At 40.0% G+C, this 22,695-nt stretch overlaps 1 protein-coding gene across 11 annotated transcripts in view; it reads right to left on the minus strand.

The window, feature by feature from the left end:
• Positions 1-22,695, minus strand: part of LOC129724161 (protein vav) — an 874,164-nt gene that overhangs the window by 630,103 nt on the left and 221,366 nt on the right. For 10 of the 11 annotated variants that reach the window (XR_008727880.1, XM_055678820.1, XM_055678827.1 and 7 more), the window contains exon 6: positions 21,153-21,521. Coding sequence is in view for 10 of the 11 variants with exons in the window: in XM_055678820.1 (XP_055534795.1) it covers positions 21,153-21,521 (369 nt within the window). In the remaining variant the exon portion in view is untranslated. Of the gene's footprint in view, positions 1-21,152; positions 21,522-21,584; positions 21,685-22,695 lie in introns of all 11 variants that reach the window. The other variant, XM_055678825.1, reaches the window with a different exon arrangement.

Genomic DNA, 22,695 nt, shown 5'->3' on the forward strand with positions numbered 1-22,695 from the left:
AACAAGCGCCTCTTGGCATTGCCGGGTAGATTCTTCAACAAGTTGAATTTGATTCTATCTAACCCAGGCGCGTTATTGCTACAGGACAGAAGGGCAACTGAAAATTCTGCCATCGTAAAAGGTGATTCTATCGCGTCGTGGCCCAGAGACGCATCGCGAACAATGTTTTGCTCAGGAACAGAGTCCGGACATACTTTCCTGGCAAAATCAAATATCCACCGACTTGAAGACTCCTCGCTTTCGTTGACCGTTACGCGATTCCGCATTCTTCGGGCTGTGTTCCAAAGAGTGCTCATCGATGTCTCCCTCGACGTCTCGTTCACGAACCGACGCCAATATCCGCGTTTCTTTGCTTTATCCAGGCTTTTAAGCTTGGTATTAAGCTCCGAATACCGTATATAGTCGTCGGGTATACCTCCCTTCTGGAAGGCCAAAAACGCGTCGGATCTTTGCGTGTAGAGATCGGAGCACTCTTTGTCCCACCACGGAGTTGGAGGCCGCTCTTTGATCGTTACGCCGGGATATTTCTTCGTTTGGGCTTGCAACGCGGCGTCGAGGATTAAGCCCGCGAGGAGGTTGTATTCTTCAAGTGGTGGGTGATGTTGAATCGACTCGACCGCTTTTGAAATCATTTCCTCGTATAACTTCCAATCGACATTCCGTGTGAGGTCATACGGAATGTCAACTGGTCGCATGCGAGTTGACCCGTTTGTAACTGAAATAAGAATAGGCAGATGGTCGCTACCGTGAGGATCGAGGATTACCTTCCATGTGCAATCCAACCGTAGCGACGTCGAACATAAGGATAGATCCAAAGCGCTTGGGCGCGCTGGAGGTTTCGGGATACGTGTCATTTCGCCGTTGTTTAAAATAGTCATGTCGAAGTCATCGCAAAGGTTATAGATTAAAGAGGAGCGGTTATCATTGTAAGGGGAACCCCAAGCCACGCCACGAGAGTTGAAGTCTCCCAAAATCAAACGTGGCGAGGGAAGAAGTTCTATTAAATCAAAGAGCAGCCGTTGCCCAACCTGTGCTCTGGGAGGAACATATATTGAGGCAATACAAAGCTCTTTACCTTGTATTGTCATTTGACATGCGACAACTTCGATGCCTGGAATCGAGGGGAGGTTAATACGATAGAAAGAATAGCACTTTTTAATCCCTAAAAGTACTCCTCCATATGGGGTGTCTCGATCAAGGCGAATAATATTAAAATCATGGAAGTTGAGATCAATATTTGAAGTAAGCCAAGTTTCACAAAGGGAAAATGCATCGCATTTGTTTTTATTTATCAAAACTTTAAACGAATCAATTTTTGGTAAAATACTTCTACAATTCCACTGTAAGACAGAGATAGAATCCTTCATATACGCAGTTGAATTAGGCATCGAAGGATACAATCGCTGCAAGGAGGGGCCATTGGGCAGTCAACTGCTTCAAAAATGATCTAACTGTTGGGAGGAATGCTGTAAGAAAAATTTTAATTGGATCGGGTACATTGAAATTTTCAAAAATCCAGTCCACAATGTCAGAAAATTTCACTAATCCAGAGTTTGTTTCATCAACTGGATGTGCAGAAGGAACAACTGGGGTTTTAGATGTTCCTGGCAGTGCTTGGAACTCCTTCTGGGACTTTAAATTTGCAAGCCCAGGAGGAGTTTGCTTCGGTTTTTCCGCATCACTGTTTGGTTTGTTAGTACTTTTCATTACACTTTGGTAAATCTTAGGACCTTTACGGGGAAGTTTAGGAGAAGAAACATTTTTCCTCTTCCTAGACTCCCCAGGATTGGCATAAGATGTTCGTCAGAATCGGTTTCATCAGAGGACAACAGATCAAAGGGGTTCGATGTTATGGTAGAAGTGGTCACGGTCTTCTTCAGCATCTCAGCATAAGAACGCTTTGAACGCTCCTTAAGTGACCGCTTGATTTTATCTCTGCGCTGCATGTAAACCGGGCATGTGGAGAGCTCATGCTGGTTTTCCCCACAGTGAATACATTTTTCAGCATTAACACTGCAAGAATCTTCCGCATGAGTCTCCCCACACTTGCTACATCGTGCCTTATTGCAGCAGTAGGCGGCTGTGTGGCCTAACTGCTTGCAATTGGTGCAATTCATAACACGGGGTACATACAATCGCACAGGCAGACGAACCCGATCGATCGAGACGTGGCTAGGGATGCAGATCCGCCAAACGTAACGCGGAACGAGTCTGACGGAGTGTAAACTTTTTTACCGCCGACGAGAGACATGGACCGCAATTGCTTACAATCCAAAATCTTCGCCTGTGTTTCGGTATTTTTGAAGCAACCGGTTGCGCTTTTTAGGATACACTCGACAGACAGACTCGAATCGGTTATGACACCGTCGATCTCCACGTCTCGTGCGGGTATGTAAACGCGATACTCGCGTGTGAAGAGCTCAGAGCAAGCGATAGCATTGGCCTGTGCCAGATCTCTGACCACGACACGGAGCTTGTTAGGTCGGACCTTGGAAATTTCGGTCACGGCCTTGTACCCCTTCGTCAAGTCTTTAGAAATTTGCAGTATGTTTAATCGCTTTGAATTCACTCCTGCCTTTGGACGAAAATAAACAGTATAGCTGCCCTGTTGAGATCCGTCCGGGTAAAGCCTGGGGCGAGGGGGGACTGGAGAATGAACAGGGGAGGGGGTAACAGAAGGGTCAGGGTCAAGGGGGTTCGGAGATGGTGGCACGGGAGGCGAGGGATCTATTTCTATCGCGCTAAATGTGGCGCACTAGCGCCGACAAGAACACGTACCTATTTACTTCTTCCTTCCAGCAGTGGTTGTCCGATCGTTCGAAGCTGCACCCAAAGCAGCCAGCAGCACCAGTACAGCAGCACCAAGACAGCCACCAGCAGTGAGCCGGGTGTGAGATCACTCAGCACAGCGACACGACTCGACTGTCAAATGATGGCCTTGAATTAGAAAGATCTATTCACTGTGCACAGATCAAAACTGCAGCTGGTATTTTGCACCAATACAGCCAAAGTTGCGAGCCGGGTACAGAACGTATCGACACAACTCACAATCTAGTTGGCCTTTAGCGCGAATAATACACTCTTTTGTTTGGCTATTCGTACACACGGACCGGGTTGTAATAGAACGACCACTTCGCACGTCCGTTTCTGTCGAGTGTTCGACGCGGAATGACCACTATTGTTGTGAGTGCACCGACACGCTCCCAGTCAGGTAAAATATGGTTTATGAAGCCAATCACCTTTCCAGGATTCAAAGACCAGATCTCTTTGGGCTGTAAGAAGCCACTGCCAAGAAGCCTTGATCTGCGTTTAAAAAATGCACCAGAACTGTAAAGCAGATGTTCCGAAGTCTCGCGTTCCGTACTACAAAAGCGACAGATATCATCCTGAACCCGGCCAATGTTCTTTAAATGATATCTACTCGGACAGCGCCCCGTTACTAGGCCGACATATGTACAAAGAGCTCTTTTGTTGAGCTTTAGGAGCTTTTTTGAATGGTTTTCGTTTGGTGTTATAAATCTTTTAGATTGGGAACACTTTTTGACATCCAACCAATTGGTTGTCACTTTTTGTTTCTCCCAGCGTTTAAGCTCCATATCCACTGCACAGTTTGATATACCACAGAAAGGTTCTGGGCCGATAAACTGTGAGTTAGATCCTTGTTTTGCAAGTTCGTCTGCCCTTTCATTCCCACCAATGCCACAATGTCCTGGAACCCAATACAAATTTACTGAGTTTGTTTGACACAGCTGTCGCAATGTGAGAATACATTCCCAGACAATCTTCGATGTGCATTTCTAAGCATCAAGTGCTTTCAGCGCTGCTTGACTGTCAGAAAAAATACAAATATTTGAATGTTTGTATTTTCTAGTCAGACAAACATACGCACATTCAAGGATTGCAAAAATCTCTGCTTGAAACACTGTTGGCCTGTGTCCCATTGCCACTGAAATATTTATTCCAGGGCCAAAGATTCCTGCACCAGTTTTTGTACCTATTTTTGAGCCATCTGTGAAAAATATCGTTGAACCGGGACGGACATCAGGAACTCCGACTTCCCAGTCTGTACGCGACGTTTCGCATACCTTGTAGGGAATATCATGGTTATCCTGAGGTGCCATCCAGTCTCCATTCATACTCATCACTGGCCCTCTTTTGAAAAAGTCCAGTATAGTCAGGTGACCCACAAGATCACCTGACAAAATAGTTTTTGTTCGTTTGAGCCTCAATGCACTCTTTTCTGCTTCAAGTTGCACGTATTCGTACAATGGCAACAGATGAAGAATTGCATCAAGAGCTTTTGATGGGGTGCTGCTCATTGCTCCTGTTATAGCAATGCACGCAAGTCGTTGAACTTTATTTAGCTTTGTTCTGGCGGTGGATTCTTTGGTTTTCGGCCACCATACTAACGAAGCGTAGGTCATTTTTGGACGTATAATCGATGTGAATATCCACATCACCATTTTTGGTCTCAAGCCCCACTTTCTTCCAACGGTTTTGGAGCACAACCATAATGCACTGACCGCCTTGTTGATTGCATAGTCAAGATGTGCATTCCAGTTTAGCTTGGCATCAAGGATTCAACCTGTTAACTGAATGGAATTTCTACTCCTCCAAGCTTGAGAGTTTATAGATTGAATTTCCTCTTTCTAGTGAAAGTTACGATTACAGCTTTTGACGGATTAATGCTGAGACCCTCCTTTATACACCAAGACTGGGTATACTCCAGAGCCTCCTGCATTCTTTCCGAAACTATGTTGTCAAACTTTCCTCTTACCAAGATGACTATGTCATCTGCAAAGCCCACAACTTCGAAACCTTTTACTTCTAAGCTTTTGAGAAGATCGTCCACCACTAAAGACCACATAAGTGGCGAAAGAACTCCTCCTTGCGGACATCCTTTCGTTGCCCTTATCGTGATAGACGAACCTCCCAACTCAGAAGTGATTTCTCTTTTTGCAAGCATAGTATGAATCCAGTCAACAATACTCGTGTGAAATCCTTTTTTCTTCATTGCACTAGACATTGAAGAATAGGACGCGTTATCAAAAGCACCTTCAATGTCCAAGAAAGAGCACAGAGCAATTTCTTTAGCTGAAGGTGACTTTTCAATTTTCATAACCAGCGTATGAAGCGCTGTGATAGTGGATTTTCCAGTTTGATAGGCAAACTGGAAATTTGAAAGCGGTTTTGTTTGCATGTAGGATGTATGAATGAAATCATTCAGCACTTTTTCCATTGTCTTCAACAAAACCGAAGAAAGACTAATGGGTCTGAATGATTTAGGATGCGTCCTATCACGCTTCCCAGTTTTAGGTATGAAGATTACTCTTACTACCCTCCATTTTGATGGAATATGATTCAACCTTAAACTGGCCTTGAAAATCTCAATGAGAGAAGGAATCAGTATTGCTTCACCTTTTTGAAGCAATGCTGAAAATATTCCATCTACACTTGCAGACCTGAAAGGCTCAAAGGATCTCATAGCACTTTCCACCCTGGTTCTCGTAAACATTTCATCCGCCACATCTGATACAATACTTTCTGTTCCAGTAGACCCAGAGCTAGTCTGCGTGGAACAAATTTCAACTGAATCAGAGATGGCTGAATCCGTCTTTTCAATAGAACCGGGAAAATGCGTTTCCATCATTAGATTTAAGGTATCACGAGGACCACTAGTATAGATTCCCTCATGACGCTTTAGATTGCCAAGCTCAACGGTATGATCTTTGGCAAGAGTCTTTTGTAATCTGGGAACAACTGGAGTTCTTTCTATAGATTCACACATTTGAACCCAAGACCTCCTTTTAGATTTCCGGATTTCATTGCTATATTCAGTTAAGGCTCTTCTATATTGAGCCCAGTCTGAAGTACGTTTTGCTTTATTAAAAAGTTTCCGACTATTTTTTCGAAGACTTTCAAGCTTCTTGTTCCACCATGGCACGTCCCTACTTGATGACGATTGTTTGGCGGGACAACTATTATTGTATGCATTTATCACCATTTCATTTAGCTGAATTGTCATAGATTCCAATTCTGAAACTGTTTCAAATCTGCTACAATTTAAAGGTGAATCTTTTCGCAAATATTGTGCATATTGATCCCAGTCTGTTTTTTAGGATCTCTGTAAGTAACAGATGATGGTTTCCCACCAATCCATTCAAACAAAATGTGCTTGTGATCAGATAGTGAGGTTTCATGCGATACATGCCAGTGAGCAATTTTCTCAGAAATTGGTGGACTGCATAGCGTCAGATCCAAAACTTCACCTCTGCTAGCGTTTGTAAATGTTGGTTTGTTACCTTTATTGGCACTTACCACGACCATTAACGCCCTTGCTCCCCCAAACTGTATGGTGAGCGTTGGCATCACAGCCTATGATGAATGCCCTATTATTGTCTCTGCAAAATTTGACAAACGAAGCAATCTCAGGAGGAGGCGCCTCATTTATTTCACCTGGAAAATAAGCCGAAGCAACAATTACCTCAGTATTCCCCCTGGTGGTTGGCACCTGAACCATGACCGCTACAATATCTCGTTTTACAAATTCTGTCACAGGATAGCATTTTACTGCTTTGTTCACTAGAACTGCAGCTCTTGGCGAACTCTGTGAATCGTCGTTATACAGTTTGCCAGAATTCATTTGAATCCCTGATATTTTACCTTTATTACACCATGGTTCTTGAATAAGAACAATGTCTAGCTCCTCCTTTTTGAATCTCCTACTAAGGACTGCCGATGCGCCTTTAGCGTGGTGGAGATTCACTTGTAGTAACTTAGCAGATTGTATTTTTGGAAAATATATCCCGTTCGGTTTGATTACCGAGAGATTTTTCCAGCGACATTTTATCAACCTAATTTAAGATTGATTTTAATAACTCCCGCTTTATTGTGAGACCAATTTATTTATTAAATTCAATTTTAAATGTAAATTATGTTTTAATTAATTTATTATTATATATTTAAAAAAAAAAGGAAATATATGTATATATATATTTTTTTCCTTCGGATTTTATAAATTGGCCCACTGTGTGTTAGTGCGCACACAAGTCACAAGTGCGCAAGTTTCACCAGCAAAGCTCTTGTATCCTTGCGTAAGCGCTTGTAAGCTGCGCACAAGAAGCTTTTATCAGTTGCATACAAGTTTTTTTGCAAGCTGAAAGTTTATAGCTTGATATTACAAGCTGAAAGTTCATAGCTTTATAACCTCATGCAAGATTAGTATAGTAGCATGCAGTTTCTGCCACTCACCAGTTATAAGCTGTTCGTTTGTTTACCTTAATGTAATACTTGTCACAAGAGAAAATCACTTAAATTACTAGCTTTTAAAACACTTCTTGATTATCGCGCACTATTTCGGAACACTATCCTCTTGTAATTTTCCAAAGAGTCCAAAAGCACTGATAAACTTTGTCAATTCACTTAGAAATTGCAAAATAACTATGGACCACAAAGCAAATTGATCCGCAGCTCAAGAAGTGCAACCAGACCCCTGTAGCTCAAATAGTACTACAGGTAATTCAGAGCGAAAGGCTTTTCTTCTTCGATCCGGTCACCAGCACTAGCTGTTCTATACTGGTCTATGACATTTCTTGGCCTGTCTCTATTTCGAACTTATTTTTAGTACATACGTTCGGCTATTCGCTAAGAACGAGAGCGCGTTTTCACTCAGAACCGCGCGCAACCGTGAGAGTAAACCCGGTAGCAAGCTAATGCTCCAGTTTACTTCTTACTTGATTCAACTTAAATTCAGCGAATAGCTAAATACTCATGCATCCTGACGAAACATTGGGTAATTTTCGCAGGGTGTTGCGTCACAGTTAATAAAACAACGAAAGTCTATTATCTCAAAGATAGCAAGACTTATTTGAACATAACTAGTGTCATACGAACGAGTCATCTCTCAACCTTACAAATAACACATTCATAACAATTTGATATGTGGCTCAAAAGTTATGAAAAGAAACGAAATTTAAAGACTATTTAAAGCTATACCTGCTTTGATCGACATGATCAACATGATTTAAATGTGGTATCGTACAATTTGAACGTTCCAAATTTATTGATTCCTTGCGATAAGTTTAATATCTGCAAATGCACGACGAATCGGCCATAGGATATGATCAAAGTCAAATACCAAATCGTTTGAAATGATTGGTTTTATCGAAATGACAACATCCTCGACTTTTGGCTTTTGTACATCGCGTTAATTCTGAATATATATTCATATTGGGTGGTATTCGGTCATTTTCAGCAGATTTTCTGAAATCAATCTGACACCGGAAATACCCATATTGGAGGTATTTAGTTGTTTTGGTTGTTTTCCAGAAATTAAAAGTGGTCGTCTTAAAATTCAAAATAGTGTCCAGGGTCAACGTTTGGTTTCTATGCATCATCTCGATTACGGAAATATCCATCCTGTTTCCTAGAAGTTGCCATTGAGCAATTCAAAATGATGCCTGAGGTCAATTGTTAGCTCATTGCATCATTCTGGTTTTTTTCTCTGGCTGTTTTTCACAAACCGGAAGTCGCCATCTTGGATTTCAAAATGGTATTTAAGATAATTTCTGGCCTCTGAGCGTCATTCTGGTTGAAGAAACACCGATGTTGGATGTTTTTCGATCATTTTCGGCTGTTTTCCAGGAACCGGAAGTCGCCAACCTATGTCGTTTTCGGTTTCACGGTGTAGCTACACTCAAACGACACTTTTGACACCGTAAATGTTTTATTTGACTTTTCGGACTACCCTTTTTCTGTCTCTGACTACACTTTTTCTGTCCCTGACGACACCCGAAAAAAGCAGAGTGTGCTGTAGGAAGCTACCAACACATTCACACGTATGTGTCAAAACTGGTTTGTTTTGGTTCTCGTTCCACGTGGTAAAGTGTCAGGTAAATTTTTTTTCAGCACATTTGCGAGATGGACATATGAAATGGAAACGAGACAAAATGACGAATGCGATAATGACCAAAACAAAATGAATTATTATGCAACGACACTGGAAATGTTTTATTTGAAGCTGCAAAGTATAGTCCGGAGAAAGTGTAGCTACACCGCGAAAACGAAAACGACACTAGAATCCAAAATGGGGTCTGTGGTCGATTTCAGCTGCTGTGTATCATTCTAGATCCGGAAACACCCATGTTAGACGGAAATCGGCCATTTTTGGCTGTTTTCCAGAAACCAGAAGTAGCCATCCTACAATTTTTAGCTTCTTGCAACATTCTGGCTCCGGAGATACTTATATTGGGTGGTATTTGGTCACTGTTGGCTGTTTTTCAGAAACCGAAAGTCGTCATTTTGGACTTTAGAATTGCCTATAAAATCAATTTCTGTCCTCTGGGCGTAATTCTGGTTCCGAAAACATTGAAAATATTGAATGGTATTTGGTCATTTCCGGCTGTTTGCCAGACACCGGAAGTCACCATCTTAAAATTCATGATTGTGTCTGTGATCAATTTTCAGCTTCTGTGCATCTTTCTGGTTCCAGAGATACTCATATTTAATGAGATTCGTCCATTTCAGGCAGTTTTCCAGAAACCGGAAGTTGCCATCTTACAATTGGTCAGCGTGCGACCGAACTGAGCCAAGCGCCATTTTCTTTAAAATTGAGTTATTAGCACCAGTGGATGTGCAAACTGATAATCTATGTTCCATTAAAAAATTTCATCATTTGAACAGTTCATAGGCGTGTTATAATAAAAAATCTCTGTAGCACTTTGTGAAAAGAACGAAATTGCGTTCGACCAGAATGAACCGTAAACACAGACATGGCATCTAAAGAAGTGATTGTTTGTGATTTAAAAGAAAACTTTGCGATTTATAGAGCAACAGAAAAAAAGCTTTGCTTGTCTATCAGCTGTATAATTTTTGATACCCATTGGACTGAGAGATAAAGCAGCGTTGATATCTATGTATTTCGTTTGACTAGTGAGAAAAATTAACTTGTTTAATAGTCAAGTTGATATGTTGTAGTAAATACGTTTGACCAGACCGAACTGAAAACCATTTTTTTAAATTTTGTTCGACCAGAGTGAACTGAGTGCGTAGGTGTCAAAAATAAAAACCAAAAATTTTATCAATTACCAGCTGACCCGGCGAACTTCGTCCCGCCTATTTTAGTGTTTGAATTAATAATTTTAAACAACTCAAATGTATTGATTCCTTGCGATTGGATTATATCGTTTAAAAATAATTGGTTTTATCGGAATGGCAACATCCTCAACTTTTGGCTTTTGTACATGACCTCTATTCCGGATATATATTGGGTGCATTTCAGTTATTTTCGTTGTTTTCCAGAAACTTAAATAGGTCATCTTCTAATTCAAAATGGTGTCCAGGGTCAATGCTTGGCTTCTTTATACATAATTTCGATTACGGACTTATCCATATGTAGTAGTATTCGGTTATTTTCGGCTGTTTTCCAGAAGTTGCCATTTTTCAATTCAAACTGTTGTCTAAGGTCAATTTATAGCTCCTTGCATCATTCTGGATCCGGTGATCCGGAACCGTAAGTCGCCATCTTGGATTTAAAAATGGCATTTGGAGACAATTTCTGGCCCCTGAGCGTCATTCTGGTTAAAGAAACACCCATATTTTCGGTTGTCACCATCTTCGAATTCAAAATGGTGTCTGTGGTCGATGCTAGCTCCTGTGTATCATTCTGGTTCCGAAGATACTCATTTTGTATGGAAATCGGTCATTTTGGCTGTTTTTTAGAAACCGGAATATGCCATCTTACAATTCATAATGGTGTCTGAGGTCAATTTTCAGCTTCATTCTCGTTCCAGAGATACTCATATTGGGTGGTATTTGGTCACTTTGGGCTGCATTCCGGACACCGGAAGTCGCCATCTTGGATTTCCAAACAATTTCTGGCCTCCGTGTGTCAATCTGGTTAAAGAAACGCTCATATTGAGTGGTATTTGATCATTTTAGGCTGTTTTCCAGACACCGGAAGTCGCCATCTTACAATTCAAAATATTGTCTGAGGTCGATTTGTGGCTTCAGCGCATCATAAGAATCCCGAAAATACCCATATTGGGTGGTATTTGGTCATTTGACGCTGTTTTTTCAGAAACCGGAAGTCGCCATCTTGGATTTAAAAATGGCATTAGGTGACAATTTTTGGCCTCTGAGCGTCAATCTGATTGAAGAAACACTCATATTGGGTGGTATTTGGTCATTTTCGGCTGTTTTTAGACACCGGAAGTCGCCTTCTTACAATTCAAAATGTTGTCTGAGATTGATAGGTCGATTTGTGGCTTCATTGCATCATAACAATTCCGGAAATACGCATATTGAGGGGTATTTGGTCATTTGCCGCTGTTTTTCGGGAACCGGAAGTCGCCATCTTGGATTTCAAAATGGCATTCGGGAACAATTTCTGGCCTCCGTGCGTCAATCTGATTAAAGAAACGCTCATATTAAGTGGTATTTGATCATTTTCGGCTGTTTTCCAGACACCGGAAGTTGTTATCTTACAACTCAAAATGTTGTCTGAGGCCGATTTGTGGCTTCAGTGGTCGATTTGTGGCTTCAGTGCATCATAACAATCCCGGAAATACCCATATGGCGTCGTACACAAATTACGTAACGCTAAAAACCTAGATTTCAGACCCCCTCCCCCCCTATGTAACGATAAGTAACGTTAGATATGACTCCCCCCCCTAAAGTTACGTAACGCTGGTCAACCTGTCCTCCCCACCAAATTTGCAATTTTGAGCAAACATCTCTATTACGTAACGGGCTCAAACACTCCGCCCCTTCCCCCTCTGTAACAATAAGTAACGCAGACTTATCCCCCCTCCCCAACCATGCGTTACGTAATTTGTGTACGACGCCTATTGGTCATTTGCCGCTGTTTTTCAGAAAGCGGAAGTAGCCATCTTGAATTTCAAATTGGCATTAGGAGACAATTTTTGGCCTCTGGGCGTCATTCAATCGCCATCTTACAATTCAAAATGTTGTCTGAGGTCGATTTGTGGCTTCAGTGCGTCATAACAATTCCGGAAATACCCATATTAGGTGGTATTTGGTCATTTGCTGCTGTTTTTCGGAAACCGGAAGTCGCCATCTTGGATTTCAAAATGGCATTTGGGAACAATTTCTGGCCTCCGTGCGTCAATCTGATTAAAGAAACGCTCATATTGAGTGCTATTTGATCATTTTCGGCTGTTTTCCAGACACCGAAAGTTACCATCTTACAATTCGAAATGTTGTCTGAGGTCGATTTGTGGCTTCAGTGCATCATAACAATCCCGGAAATACCCATATTGGGTGGTATTTGGTCATTTGCCGCTGTTTTTCAGAAGCCTAAGGTCGCCATCTTGGATTTCAGAATGGCATTAGGAGACAATTTTTGGCCTCTGAGCGTCAATCTAGTTAAAAAAACATTTATATTGGGTGGTATTTGGTCATTTTCGGCTGTTTTCCAGACACCGGAAGTCGCCATCTTACAATTCAAATTGTTGTTTGAGGTTGATTTGTGGCTTCAGTGTATCATAACAAACCCAGAAATACCCACATTGGGTGGTATTTGGTCATTTGCCGCTGTTTTTCAGAAACCGGCAGTCGCCATCTTGATTTTCACATTGGCATTAGAAGACAATTTTTGGCCTCTGGGCGTCATTCTGGTTGAAGAAACTCTTATTGGGTGGTATTTGATCATTTTCGGCTGTTTTCCAGACACCGGAAGTCGCCTTCTTGCAATTCAAAATGTTGTTTGAGGTCGATTTGTGGCTTCAGTGTATCAAAACAAACCCAGAAATACCCATATTGGGTGGTATTTGGTCATTTGCCGCTGTTTTTCAGAAACCGGCAGTCGCCATCTTGAATTTCACATTGGCATTAGGAGACAATTTCTGGCCTCTGGGCGTCATTCTGGTTGAAGAAACACTCTTATTGGGTGGTATTTGATCATTTTCGGCTGTTTTCCAGACACCGGAAGTCGCCTTCTTGCAATTCAAAATGTTGTTTGAGGTCGATTTGTGGCTTCAGTGCATCATAACAATCCCAGAAATACCCATATTGGGTGGTATTTAGTCATTTGCCGCTATTTTTCAGAAACCGGAAGTCGCCATCTTGGATTTCACATTGGCATTAGGACACAATTTTTGGCCTCCGTGCGTCCATCTGGTTGAAGAAACACTCATATTGGGTGATATTTGGTCATTTTCGGCTGTTTTCCAGACACCGGAAGTCGCCATCTTACAATTCGAAATGTTGTTTGAGGTCGATTTGTGACTTCAGTGCATCAAAACAATTCCGGAAATACCCATGTTGGGTGGTATAAGGTCAATTGCCGCTATTTTTCAGAAACGGGTAGTCGCCATCTTGGATTTCGAAATGGTATTGTGAGACATACCAGAAGAAAGGGTGTCGAAACATTATGGACATGTTTGTTACACCTAAAAACATTCACCTGCTAAATTTGGTTATATTTGCTTGATTGGTTCTCGCGCTGTGCGTAATTTGAGTTTCATTTGTATGGGACCCCTCCCTTATAGAAGAGAGAGGGGTGTCAAACCATTATGGATATATTTGTTACCCCTAAAAACAATCACCTGCCAAATTTGGTTCCATTTAGTTGGTTAATTCTCGAGATGTGCAGAAATTTGTGTTTCATTTGTTATGAACCCCTCCCTCACAGAAGAGGGAGGGGAGTCGAACCACTATAGACATATTTGTTACCTCTAAAAACATTCACATACCAAATTTGGTTGATTGGCTCTCGAGCTGTGCGAAATTCTTATTTCATTTGTATGGGACCCCTCCCTTGTAGAAGAGGGAGGGGTTTCAAACCATTATGGATATATTTGTTACCTCTAAAAACATCTACCTACCAAATTTGCTTCTATTAACTTGGTTAGTTCTCGAGATGTGTAAAAGTTTGTGTTTCATTTGTATGGGACCCCTCTCTTCCAGAAGAGGGAAGGGTGTCGAATCAACATGGACATATTTGCTACTCCTAAAAACATCCACATGCCAAATTTGGTTCCATTTGCTTGGTTAGTTTTCGAGATGTGCAAAAGTTTGTGTTTCATTTGTATGGGACCCCTCCCTTCCAGAAGAGGGAAGGGTGTCGAATCAACATGGACATATTTGTTACTCCTAAAAACATCCACATGCCAAATTTGGTTCCATTTGCTTGGTTTGTTTTCGAGATGTGCAAAAGTTTGTGTTTCATTTGTATGGGACCCCTCCCTTCCAGAAGAGGGAAGGGTGTCGAATCAACATGGACATATTTGCTACTCCTAAAGCATCCACATGCCAAATTTGGTTCCATTTGCTTGGTTAGTTTTCGAGATGTGCAAAAGTTTGTGTTTCATTTGTATGGGACCCCTCTCTTCCAGAAGAGGGAAGGGTGTCGAATTAACATGGACATATTTGTTATTCCTAAAAACATCCACATGCCAAATTTGGTTTCATTTGCTTGGTTAGTTTTCGAGATGTGCAGAAATTTGTGTTTCATTTGTATGGGACCCCTCCCTTGCAGAAGGGGGAGGAGTCTCGAACTATCTTAGTCACCTTTTCCGACCCCTAAAACCCCTATATACAAAATTTCACGCCGATCGGTTTGGTAGTTTCCAAGCCTAAATGAATCAGACAGACAGACAGACAGACAGACAGACAGACAGACAGACAGACAGATAGACAGACAGACAGACAGACAGAGCTGCATTTTTATATGTTTAGATTGCTATATTTCGTGCATTTATGATAACAGGACATTCATTAAGCTCTGTTCAGCATTGAATTAATGATAAGTTCAAACACGATTAATTTATTGGTGGTCAAACTTCAAATGCTAATTACTCAAAACAATGTGTTCTGCGTTTGGCTCGGTTTGCTCGCACGCCGACCATTCCAAAATGTTGTCTTAAGTCAATTTGTGGCTCCAGTACATCATTCCGGAAATACCTATATTGGGTGGTATTTGGTCGTTTGCCGCTGTTTTTCCGAAAGCCAAAGAAGTTGCCATTTTGAATTTTATAATGGCATTTGGAGACAATTTCTGGAGTTTGAACGTCATACTGGTTAAAGAAACACCCATATTGGGTGGTATTTTGTCATTTTCAGCTGTTTTTCAAAAAACGGAAGTCGCCATCTTAGAATTAAAAATGGTATCTGTGGTCGATTTTAGCTCCTGTGTATCATTCTAGATCCGGATATTATTGTATTGGGTGGAAATCGACCATTTTTGGCTGTTTTCCAGAAACCGGAAGTTGCCATCTTACAATTCAAAATGTTGCCTGAGGTCGATTATGGAGCATATTTGTTACCACTAAAAACATTCACCTGCCAAATATGGTTCCATTTAGTTGATAAGTTCGCGAAATATGCAGAAATTTGTGCAGAAACATGTGCTTCCAGAAGAGGGAGGGGTGTCGAACCATTATGGACATATATTTTACCACTAAAAACATTTACCTGCCAAATTTGGTTCCATTAAGTTGATTTTTTTTTTTTTTTTAGGGAATAAGAATTACGTTGTCCATTGATGTGAGCTTTTGTAATATATATCCCAGTCAATTGCTATACGTGTCCCCTTGCAAAATACAATGACCACTATTGTTGAGTGATCAGGTACCTGCACCGACACGCTCCCAGTCAGGTGAAATATGGTTTCCCAGGATTCAAAGACCAAATCTCTTTGGGCTGTAAACAGCCACTGCCAAGAAACCTTGATCTGCGTTTAAATAATGCACCACAACTGCACAGCAGATTTTCCGATGTCTCGCTTTCCATATTACAAAAGCGACAGATATCATCCTGAACCCGGCCAATGTTCTTTAAATGATATCTACTCGGACAGTGCCCCGTTACTAGGCCGACGTATGTACAAAGAGCTCTTTTGTTGAGCTCTAGGAGCTTTTTCGAATGATTCTCGTTTGGTGTGATAAATCTTTTAGATTGGGAACACTTTTTGACATCAAACCAATTGGTTATCACCTTTTGTTCCTCCCAGCGTTTAAGCTCCATTTTCACTGCACAGTTTGATATACCGCAGAAAGGTTCTGGGCCGATAAACTGTGAGTTAGATCCTTGTTTTGCAAGTTCGTCTGCCTTTTCATTCCCACCAATGCCACAATGTCCTGGAACCCAATACAAATTTACTGAGTTTGTTTGACATGGCTGTCGCAATGTGAGAATACATTCCCAGACAATCTTGGATGTACATTATAAGCATTTAGTGCTTTCAGTGCTGCTTGACTGTCAGAGAAAATACAAATATTTGCATGTATGTATTTCCTAGTCAGACACACATTCGCACATTCAAGGATTGCAAAAATCTCTGCTTGAAACACTGTTGGCCAGTGTCCCATTGCCACTGAAATATTAATTCCAGGGCCGAAGATTCCTGCACCAGTTTTGGTACCTATTTTTGAGCCATCTGTGAAAAATATCGTTGAGCCGGGACGGACATCAGGAACTCCGACTTCCCAGTCTGCACGCGACGTTTCGCATACCTTGTAGGGAATATCATGGTTATCCTCAGGTGCCATCCAGCAAATATATTAAATACCAATATAGTTCACTTACGAGAAATTATGAAGACAAATTGAAAATGACAGAAGCGTTAGTCACCTTTTCGACCGCTAGGTGCGCCACTTCTGATTTTGTTCTTCACGACATGCGAAATAGAGCAACTTTTGACAATAATATTACCCTAATGGGTACACTGAAAAAAATTCACATTTTATTGTGAAGTGGACTCGGCCGGATATTTTATAATAATAAAGTTCGCCTATGCATAAGGTAATCCATGGGTGGTGTTCCACGGTTTGTACGTTTGTCGACCTCCGAAAATATTTTGAGTTGTAAAAAGGCGACTTCCGGTGACTGGGAAACTGCCGAAAATGACCAAATACCACCTAATATGGTTTTTTTTTAACTAGAATGACGCTCAGAGGCCAGAAATTGTCTCGAAATGCCAGTTTGAAATCCAAGATGGCGACTTCCGGTTTTTGAAAAATCAGACAAAATTTTGAATTGTAAGATGGCGACTTCCAGTGATTGGAAAAAAGAGGAAAATGACCAAATACCACCAATATGGATGTTTCTTTAACTAGAATGACGCTCAGAGGCCAGAAATTGTCTCTGAATACCATTTTGAAATCCAAGATGGCGACTTCCGGTTTCTGAGAAACAGCGAGATATGACCAAATACCATCCAATATGGGTATTTCCGAAATCGTGATGATGCACTGAAGCTACAAATCGACCTCAGATAACATTATGAATTGTAAAATGACGACTTCCGGTAAATGGGAAACTGCTGAAAATAACCAAATATCACCCAATATGAGTATTTCTTCAACCGGCTGATTTCCATCCAATATGAGATGTTTCGATACCAGAATGATACACAGGAGCTAGAATCGACCACAGACAACATTTTGAATTCTAAGATGGTGACTTCCGGTTTCTGTAGAACAGCCAAAAATGACTAAATAACACCTATTATTGGTGTTTCTCAAACCAGAATGACGCTCAGGGGCCAGAAATTGTCTCCAAAAAAATAGCCTAAAGGGACCAAATACCACCCAATATGAGTGTTTCTTTAACCAGAATGATGCATGGAGCTAAAAATTGACCTCAGACACCATTTTGAATTGTAAGATGGCAACTTCTGGGAAACAGCCGAATACTACCGCATATGAATATTTCCGTAATCGAAATAATGTATAAAAGCCAAGCATTGACCCTGGACACCATAATGAATTCGAAGATGACCACTTTCAGTTTCTGGAAAACAACGAAAATAACTGAATACCACCTAACATGAGTGTTTTCGGAATAGAGGTGATGTACTAAAGGCAAAAGTCGAGGATGTTGTCATTCCGATAAAACCAATAATTTCAAACGATATAAACAAATCGCAAGAAATCAGCGAATTTGGAATGTTGAAAAATATTGAATTAAACACAAAAATAGGCGGGACGAAGTTTGCCGAGTCAGCTAGTAAATACATAAATATGCTGGTTGAAGCAAAGCTGCAAGTGATGAATACGAAGATTAGAACTCGAGAGCAAAAAATTCGGAGGGATAAAAAAAAACAAAAAATACTTTCAAAAAGAAAAAAACTAAACATTAAATAATAGTTTTTGCATAACAGTTGTTATCACTAATTATGTTTGTTTTGTTGAATATCTTTTATGTATAATATAAAAAAGCTTTTAAACCAATTACAACATGATATGTATCCATACTTAAATTGTTAAATTGATAGAACATTCAAGTGTTATCTAAGCTAAAAGTTGCACAACAACCATATACGACTATTGACAACCATTGTGCGGTTTCTCCTTTTATCTTTTTCACGAGGTAATTGAAATATTCATTTAATTGTACACTTCGTGGCCTGATTATTGAGCTTGAGCTTGACGGCAGCACATTTCGTAGTTGCTTCCCGTGATGGATCTGAGCTAGTGAAGTTACACAGGGAACCACGTATATAGCAACTTGGGATTTGTTTACCATTTACACGTCGTGGCCTGATTATTTGAATATTTCTTCTTCGTGCCTCGATAAGCTACATCTATTATATTATCAATATTTAACTCCCGGAATGGCGTTAGTTTTACATACAAACAATATACGCACGAAATCTGCAACATATTTTTTTCTGTGAAAGTATGAAATTGAGTCAACTAAATCTAAAATTGAGTAAATTCAGTTTCGTGTGTGAGAATGTCACACGCTCACAGAATTCAACAACAATGCACAGTGATACAGTAAGGCAATATAGGCGGACACGAGTTTTTCGATGCGATTTTGTGGTTTTAGAGTAAAATTTTTTTCTAGGAACTTGTTTCTTATATTTAGTCTATCTTTTATGTGCAAATGAAAATTAGGGTGGTCCTGAAATCGACTAAATGAAAAAACTAACTTTTTATTTGCATAAATAAATGTATACATTCATCGGCACAGTTATAGATCAACTAATTTTAAGCAACTTTCGGTATTTCTTTACAATACTTATACAATATTTGTTCTATCAAATGATACCGAAAAATTTTATTTATGTTTGCCCTAAACGGAGACATCAATATATCAAAAGGGCCTATTTTTAAAATAGAAATAGTGAAAACTCTTCATCTGTATAATATATCGACAATGTTTTTTCGTCAAAATTGGCGTATTTTTGATTAAAGTTACCGAAGAAAACTTTGTTTTTAAATTTGAATTGAAAAAATAGAGCGAAAAGACTGTTTTTGGAAACCAAATTTCATGTCTACAAAAAAGTTTTTTTACAAAGTTACTTAGAATTAGTTGGTCTACAAGTTTGCCAAAGAATGTTTTATTTCGTTGATTTTAGGACCACCCTAATTTTCATTCGCACATGAATAGAGGACTATGTATAAGAAACAACTTTTTACAAAAACTATGGCTTTAAACCGCAAACCAAAATCGCAACGAAAAGCCTATGTCCGCCTAAATTGCCTTACTGTACCACTGTGCAATGAGTTTAGTTACCTTTTTCACCACAAGAGGGGGTGTTCCCTGTCTGTCTTCACGGGAATATATGGGAAATTCGAGAGTGAACTATATTGTTATTTTAAAATATTTGCATCCAGTCTCCATTCATACTCATCACTGGCCCTCTTTTGAAAAAGTCCAGTATTGTCAGGTGACCCACAAGATCACCTGACAATATAGTGTTTGTTCTTTTTAGCTTCAAGGCACTCTTTTTTGCTTCTAGTTGCACGTATTCGTACAACGGCAGCAGATGAAGAATTGCATTAAGAGAGGGGTGCTTTTCATTGCTCCTGTTATAGCAATGCACGCAAGTCGTTGAACTTTATCTAGCTTTGTTCTAGCGGTGGACTCTTTGGTTTTTGGCCACCACACTAACGCAGCGTAGGTCAGTTTTGGACGTTTAATAAATGTGAATATCCACATCACCATTTTCGGTCTCAAGCTAAGTTGATTAGTTCTCGAGATGTGCAGAAATTTGTGTTTCATTTGTATAGAACCCCTCCCTTCCAGAAAAGGGATCGGCGTCCAACTATTATGCACATATTTGTTACCCCTTAAAACATCCACATGCCAAATTCGGTTTCATTTGCTTGGTTTGTTCTTGAGTTGTGCAGAAATTTATGTTTCATTTGTATGGGACCCCTCCCTTCTAGAAGAGGGAGGGGTCTCAAACTATCATATATATTCAATATTTTAGAACCTAAAGAGTGAATATACATTTATTGGATTGAAGCGTTCTTGTAAATCTATTTTCACAAATGAAAGTTTGAATGAGAAAGGCCGGGTCTGACCGCTAGGTGGATTAATTTAGGTTTTTAGATTTTAACCCACATATATAGATGAGGCATTTGAACTGTTCCTCAGTCAGCTCTGACAGCTTGAAACCTACTCATGCTTTATTGACTTTACACGAATATGCGAGTTAGTCGTCGCCATCATCCTTGATTGTCTGGAAACAATGGTATCGATGACGAAAAATAGATACCTTATGAAAGAGTAACACAGTTTTTTTCCTATGCAATTATGAGTTACTCTTCTTATGGTTTGTGATTTCGGAAAGCTGACATATAAATGAAAACCGGAAGAGGTTTGACTTCCGCTGAGACGCTACAGGCTACCGCAAATGTAATGATAGAGGATAACTGAATTGTCCTTCCGAAAAAAAATGGCCGATTTTTCCTACAACCTGTTCAACTTACCCTACCTGTGGTGCTAGTTGGCTAGTGAAAAAAAGATCGGGTTTCACCAGAAATAAAGTTTCGGGTTAGGGGGTCACATAAAACGGGTTCAGGACAGGTTCGGGTTTAACCGAAACAAAAATCGGATTCGGATCGGGTATGACAACAATATCGCACGCTTAGCCTTGGGGCTAATAGCGGTCTCGATCAACTAGATTAGTTGAGAGAATTCGTTATCGATATTGTTTTTGGCACATTTTGCATGTGTAGGATAAGTACAACGATACACCGTGCCCCTCTGTTGAGTCGAGAAAATTTCTAGCTCGAAAAGATCCTCGACTCGATCGGGAATCGAACCCGATATCACAACCGTGTGGGAGAGCTATCCGACCAACATCGCTAACCACAGAACCACGGGGACCACATTACAAAACATCAAACCCGACTCGATTTCTAGTATTAATGCAATTTATTCTAATAGCTACTTACATTCACGATTTGTTCCACGTTATCAGACTTTTTACAAATATCTCGGAGTGTATCAGTTGCGCTGGTCATACTTGAACAATAGTCACCATATAGGAGGAAAGGCTCGCGGAACTCTAGAAAAACGGTGCTCAATTTGATTTTTGAGTTTGGTTGTAAACATTCTCGCAAATTGGTGAGAAATTTTTCATGGATATCGACTAATTCTTTAATGCATGGGAATATGCATCGAATCACTTCCTTCGGTAGTATTCTTTCTAACGGCTGCATAAATTTATATTTTAAAGCCATTAGTGCGTCTAAGTAATTCGATTCAGTGTCAATCAACTCTTTAATCACAAAGTCCCGCTGTTCGAAGGTGGCAGATGCAACCTAGAATTAAAAAAATGGAATGTAATTACAATTTATTGTCAAATTTAAAAACAAAACATTTACCTGGTTTCTAACACTTTGAATGGAACATAAATCTTGGTAAACTTCTTCTACCTTAGTATCGTGCTCTTCATGACCGTTGCAACTAATATGATTTACAGTTCTAATGTTCATGCAAAAAAGATAAAAAAAATAGCAAGCTATACTAATAAACATCAGCGAGGGAACGATTCATATTAAATAAAGCCTTAAAATAAACCTTTCGGTTCACATCAAATCGCACTTATGAAATACTCGAAATGAAAGTTGTGAGCTTCTACAGTAACTATTCAAATCTGCTATTCCCGCAACAATAATAAATCTGATACGTTTTTTTTTCAAAACATCCATTTGACACTGCACAAGTACAGAAACAATGTTTCGTTTTTGAGTAATTACACCGTGTTGGGGAGCTGACTTAAAATCCTTTAAGGGGTGATAGAGGACCCTATTTGATGAAAAAAATGTTGTACGCATATATCCAAAGTTTAACTACTGCAGAGTTATTCACTTTTTTAGTTTTTGATTATGTTTGCCTTTAACGAGCTCTAGCACAAGAAGAAGTATGAAAGCTCTTAATTCCGTTGGTTTCGTTGGAAAGCTGAGAAAATCTCGTAATCAATAGTGTTATTCCAAATTAAAGAGAATAAGATAAACATGGGTTTTGTTGTTTAATCAAACATTGAAGTCTACTCCACAAGTTGTTCCTAGACACCAAGGATCAAACTGTTCTAGTTAAGCTGCTATTTCACTTAAAAAGCAATAAGCTGCGCCTTCATTCAGTGTTGTAAGAGTCACGATTTTCTGTTCCACTGTGTTAACGTAGGCCGTTGCCGAATCGGAATATAGCATCAAGGCTTTGCTGTCCTTTTTAATAATAAAGTGTTATTTTTCAACATTTATTTGAGTGCAAGTTACGAACGTCGTGAATTGCATACAAATTTTTATTAAAGATATTCCTTTTTTCGTCTCGGTCTTATTACCCTCCCCCCCCTCCCTTGGCTAACTGAACCTAAAAAGAATTCAAAATTTGTAACAGCCTTATTTGAAACAATGGTTTGGTCAAACTTACATCCTTTTCACCATCATTATTATGAAAAAATCACAGACATTGCCTACTTTACAACCTAAATTG

This window comes from Wyeomyia smithii, chromosome 2 (genome assembly GCF_029784165.1).
Source record: "Wyeomyia smithii strain HCP4-BCI-WySm-NY-G18 chromosome 2, ASM2978416v1, whole genome shotgun sequence".
NCBI lineage: Eukaryota > Metazoa > Arthropoda > Insecta > Diptera > Culicidae > Wyeomyia > Wyeomyia smithii.